This window comes from Plutella xylostella, chromosome 30 (genome assembly GCF_932276165.1).
Source record: "Plutella xylostella chromosome 30, ilPluXylo3.1, whole genome shotgun sequence".
In the NCBI taxonomy this organism is placed as follows: domain Eukaryota; kingdom Metazoa; phylum Arthropoda; class Insecta; order Lepidoptera; family Plutellidae; genus Plutella; species Plutella xylostella.
Window position 1 is genome coordinate 505,451 of NC_064010.1, and position 6,146 is coordinate 511,596.

The 6,146-nt window shown below is 36.7% G+C and overlaps 1 protein-coding gene across 1 annotated transcript; it reads right to left on the reverse strand.

Moving 5' to 3' along the window:
• Nucleotides 1-1,301: 1,301 nt before the first annotated feature.
• On the reverse strand, nucleotides 1,302-3,749 carry LOC119694739. The gene is made up of 3 exons (XM_048631925.1): nucleotides 3,577-3,749; nucleotides 1,602-2,436; nucleotides 1,302-1,317 (listed from the first exon to the last, which is right to left on the reverse strand). Exons 1-3 carry the CDS (start codon nucleotides 3,590-3,592, stop codon nucleotides 1,302-1,304), a joined length of 867 nt encoding a protein of 288 aa, XP_048487882.1. The 5' UTR covers nucleotides 3,593-3,749.
• Between the last annotated feature and the right edge of the window lie 2,397 nt (nucleotides 3,750-6,146).

A 6,146-nucleotide genomic window follows, 5' to 3' on the forward strand; every position in this document is an offset into this window, starting at 1 on the left:
CTAATAGGCCATTCATCAGTCTTTGGAACACCGACGGTGCATTTGCCAGACCAAACGGCATTCGCTTGAACTCATAATGTCCATCGGGTGTGACGAAAGCAGTTAAGTGTCGACTTTGGTCGCCCATGGGTATCTGGTAATAACCTGAGGCTAAATCCAGCGTTATAAAAAATTTATTACCACTTAAATTTGAAAGTTGGTCATCAATCAGTGGTAATGGGTACTTATCCTTTACGGTTTTACTGTTTAGAGCGCGGTAATCAACGCAAAGTCTTAGTTCCCCATTTTTCTTCTTCACTAATAATATTGGACTGGCATAGTTTGAGTTGGACTCCTGAACAATATCATTTTGAATTAAATCTTCTACCATATTCCTAACCTTTTGACGCTCAGGATGTGAGAGGCGATATGGCCTATACACAACCGGAGTTTTGTCATGTAGATCTATATCCATAAACGTATTCTTAGCACAACCCAGCTCACTAAGATTGTTGGCAAAGCAATTTCTGTACTTTTGTAAAAGTTGGTACAATTTCTCTTGTACAGCCTGATCAACTGTCTCATTTACTTTAATATCAGACCTATCCAGAGGCTGTAACTCACTTGACTGATCATCAGTCTGTACCAACAGAGTTTTTGCTTCAGTAACAGGATTTACTCTAGCAATTAGCTTATTTGCCTTGAACTTAACAGTAGTGTCTGTAAGTGCAGAAACAAACACTACTGCTTTATTTTCTTTAAGCGTATAACACCCCTGATGGAGGTAGTATTCCTGATTGGGACTCGTTCTTGTGCTCCCATCCATGTAGACATCACCTGTGTAGGGTTCTTTGCTATAGACCTCTACCAAACCTCCTTTGTTGATGTCTACATCTTTAGCAACGAACAAATCAAGGGTTGCATTTCCTCCATCAGATACGCCAGAGGGAGTGTGATAAAAGATAAGCCTTTCGTTATTTTTCATCACAGTCACGGAATTCAGTTCGGTAAAGTTTTGTCCTATTAACATTGGGGTTGTAAGATAGTTATCGTCAACGGCCAACACAATCAAATCCGTTTCAATTTCGTCAATTTTGATTTGAACGTGAGACTGAAACTTAGGTATCACGGTGGAATTACCAAAACCCTTTATAGTTGGTAAATTATTGTTGCACTCAGCGAGACCAAGATTCTTTGCATCTGAACATCTAATTAGACTGCATTCACTTCCGAAATCTATGTAAACGCTAAGCATAGTCCCATTGACACAAGCGATTTTATGGAATTTTTCATTATTGTCTTTGGGGATTTCACGGGGAGCTTCAGAGGAAAACTTGTCTGAGGAATGTTTTTTTTTATGTTCAGATAGCAAAGAATCCTGTTCACTAATGTTGTATTTTATAGGTGATTCTGTAGATCCACGAGACATCACCCGCATGACCCTTTTTTCCGCTTGTTGATTGTTTTGGCTACCGACTTCGTACGATTGTAATGGCTTCCTGTTGCAGTCGTTAGAGTTATGGCCTACCCTACCGCATTTTACACATTTCGTTAGAGGTTTGCTACAAGTATGAAAAGTATGGCCTCGTTCATTGCAGTTAAAGCAGACAATATCAGTGTACCTGCCAGAGGTTGAGGTTCTACTTTGATTATTACTGCTTGAACGAAAATCACGCCTTTTGGTAAAACCGACTGCAGCATTGCCCCTCAAGTCTTTCAATTGCGATGGTTGCTGTGACGCCAAATAGTTTAATAGATCCTCGGGTTCCTCGCATTTTAGAGCTTGAGCTCCATTCCTAATCGCACTGTCAGCTAGCCCGTAAATAATACAATCGACTGCCTTTCGACCGACAATCTCGCACCTGCTGAGCAATGTTAATTTATCATAAAAGTAGTCTCTGAGAGTTTCATCAGTGCGAGATTTTCGGTTTAACATTTCCTCGAGTATTTTACCATAGTTAACATCATTGGGGAATGCTTTAGTTAACTTAGCCTGCCATTCCTCCCATGAAAAATCTAATGATGGTAAAGCTTCATACCACCGTTTGGCTAATCCACATAATTTCTGTAACGCATAATGAATCGTTTGCTTTTCATCCCAACCGTAGATAACTGAACATTCGTTAACCTTTTTCAGCCATCTTTGCACATCCTGAGATTTATTATCGGGGTCAAATTCTGGTACAACATTAGTACTTGAAGTATTCTTACTTGAATTATTTTGCAGTGCAGATATTATCTTCAATAAATCTTCGGCTGTCAGTCCTTCGGTAGACTTGGTCTTCTTGGTGGTTACTTCCTCAGCCTCACTAGACGTCGACCTCCTGTGGCGACGACGTCTAGAGCGCTTGGGTGTGTTACTTCCATTATTGGTAGCTTCTGCCTCAGCCTCACTAGACGTCGACCTCCTTCGACGACGTCTAGAGCGCCTAGGTGTAGTACTGCCATCTTCATCACCTGAAAAATATTAGGCACGTAATGTTCTTTTCCCAATAGTAGTGGCTCTGTACTCTACTTTTAGTTCAATCATATTTAACAGCCTCCGTGCAAACTGACAACAAACAATAACGAAAAAAAAATACTCAGCGCACGTACATGGTTGTATCAGTTTAGGCTGACTCAATATAACATCACACAGTACACCTTCGTGGCTGTTTCATCATAAACTAAGTCAATATAACATCACAGCACACCTACATGGCTGTTCCATCATGAACTAAGTCAATATAACATCACAGCACACCTACATGGCTGTATATATACTAACTGTAAATCTCACAGCTCACCTACATGGCTGTATCAGTATACACTAACTCAATAAACATAACAGCGCACCTACATGGCTGTATCAGTATACACTAACTCAATAAACATAACAGCGCACCTACATGGCTGTATCAGTATTCACTAACTCAATAAACATCACAGCACACCTACATGGCTGTATCAGTATACACTAATTCAATAAACATAACAGCGCACCTACATGGCTGTATCAGTATTCACTAACTCAATAAACATCACAGCACACCTACATGGCTGTATCAGTATTCACTAACTCAATAAACATCACAGCACACCTACATGGCTGTATCAGTATTCACTAACTCAATAAACATCACAGCACACCTACATGGCTGTATCAGTATACACTAATTCAATAAACATAACAGCACACCTACGTGGCTGTATAAGTATATACTAACTTGATAAACATCACAGCTAACCTACATGGCTGTACAATATTATCAGGGAGTAGCCCTGACCAAAATGTCGCATGCATCGACCCAACCACTACCAAAGCTAAGCCGCCACACAAGTAGTGTAAGTAATCAATAATAGCAATGAATAAGTCACATACAGCGATAATAATGTCGCCTCGACCAAGAATATCACACGCATGGAACCAATCATTATCATTACTGACAGTGTAAAGTGCCCACAAGGGGTGCCTGTGACTCCGGAGAGCGATGTGTGTGTGTCGTGTGTGTATAGTGTAGCTTACGTAAGTTTATTTTATGCATACTTATATTTCTTGCTATGGATAAAAAACTTTCTTCTCACATGGAAAAATAAATTAAAAATAAAATTACTTACGGTTTTTATCCGACATGGCTCGTAGGTCGTATCACTTCTGACTTATAAAGAAAAGTCGTATTTGATGATCACTTTATATTTTATTCTCACACTATACAATATTCTCTTACACAACCTCTGGGTAGCACCGCTCTCAACCGACTGACTAGTGTCTCCAACCAGGCTTCCCTCCGTACCACGCGACAGGAGATCTGTCACGTGACGATTAACCTGTCACGTGGCACCAAGCAACAGCCAATCAGAGATCACTTTACAAACTACGAAATACACTTTTACTTTTAATATTGAAATTAACTTATTTATTACATAATACATATTCTAATATTATTTATAAATTCAGTACAATTTTATATGCTATTAATAGGTTATTTATCTATTTTAAAACTTGACTTTTAATAAAAACAATATCACATCTGATATATTTGTGTAAACCAAATGAGTATCTGTTGAAAATTAAACTAGTTATTCTTAACCAGAATGACAAATAGGATAATTTTAGTAATCATTATAGGACTAATCAAGGAAATCACAACAGTTTGTTTATTGTATTTATGATGTATTTATATAGCGGTGCATAAAACTTCTGGTCAGCCAAAATATCTTGGAGGCGTGTAGGTACTTCATCATCATCACAAACACTTTGTAGTTCAGTCACGAGTATCAGTCTGTGAACACCAAAACTTTGACAGTTAAATACGATGTGATTTAAATCAGCGTTATCTTCTTCACAAAAAGTGCATTTCGAATCTTGAACTAAGTTTAATCTCTTCAGGTGAGTCCGGGTCTGGCAATGGCCAAATCTCATTCTATTTATGGTGGTAATGAATTTCCGACAATCAGCTGTTTTATTGCGGTGGTACCAAGGTTGGGCGGGCGGGCTTCCTTAGATATCAGCATACCATCTTCCCTTTTCTTTGCTCGTCTCTTTCCAATAATCATGCCACAGTAATTTCATTTTGTGCTTCAGTTGAGAGTGGTAGTCAGTAAAAGGAATCTTTAGGTCTGTGGAGTGATCTTCATTGTGTTCATTTCTGGTTGCTTGGTCAACTATCTCATTTCCAGTGAATCCTCTATGAGATGGTACCCATACAAACTCAATAGTTTTACCAGTGTTGTACAAATCGTTAATTACATTCTTAATATTAATTACTAAATAATTTACAGAATATTTAGAACAATTATTTTTTAATGCAGTTAAACCACTTAAGGAATCTGAGAAAATAATAAAGTTTTTAAATACAATATTTTTAACATACAAAAGAGCTTGATAAATGGCATAGCTTTCAGCTGTAAAAATGCTACATTTACTGTCCAACTTAAAACATTTGGTAGATTTATTTTGAGGATCATAAAATGCTGATGTTACTCTATCTGCTGACTTAGACCCATCAGTATACAGAGAATACAAGTTATTAGTATCTAAAAATTGCAGTAGCTCAGCCTGACTATTAAAATTTTGTTTATTTACAATAATACTATTAAAATGAATATTATAGCCATGTCTGTAAAATGGCCATAAAGAGTCTTTGTACATATTTACAGTAATAGACTTTAAGTGGATTATGGTACGAAGTAATTCTGGGATATTACCCAATAATAATTGAGATCTATTTAAATATGGGCCCAAGCTATTAAATGAAATATTATGTTGAGTTGGAAGAATTCTATTTAAGACACAACTATTATCTGATGCTATTATCTTAAGGCAAAAGCGTTCAGCTATTTGAAATCTTCTGAAATGCAGAGGGGGAATGCAGGTTTCACATTGCATAGCATTAATGGGGGTGGAGCACATAGCACCAGAAATTATTCTTAATGCTTTATTTTGTATGATATCCAATTTCTTTAAGGTAGTAATATTTGCATTCATATAAGCTAATGAGCTGTAGTCAAAGTGACTACGAACTATGCTTTTGTATAACATTGATAATATCTTTGGGTCAGATCCCCAATGAACTCCAGCAAGAGATTTCAATATATTCAGTCCTTTACAAGCATTTTTAATTATATAATTAATATGAGGTTGAAATGTTAGTCTTTGATCCAACCATATCCCTAAAAATTTCTTATCTTCTAACCATGGTAATGGACAATTATTATAAATAACTCTAGAGTTACATATGGTATGTTTTTTACTAAATAGCATGACTCCACTTTTATTAGGACTTATGTTCAACTTGAGTTTTCCAAAATAGAAAGAATGGACCTGTTCAAGGGCATCATTTAAGTTATTTACAGCTATATTAACATTTCTATTTACAGTGTATATTAACAAATCATCGGCAAACTGCAAAAATTTTACATTTGTTAGGGTTAAGTATTTATTGATTTGTGAGGTATATAATAATATGTTATACAAGAGAGGGGAAATTGTGGCCCCTTGCATTGTCCCTTTGTACACATGTCCTGGTCCATGTATATTATTATTAAATTTGACATACATTGTCCTGTTATATAAAAAATTAAATATCCATTTACAGATATGACCTGGAATGCCTATTTCGGACAGGATTTGTATTAGTACAGATGGATTAACATTATCGAAGGCACCTTGGACATCAAGAAATGCA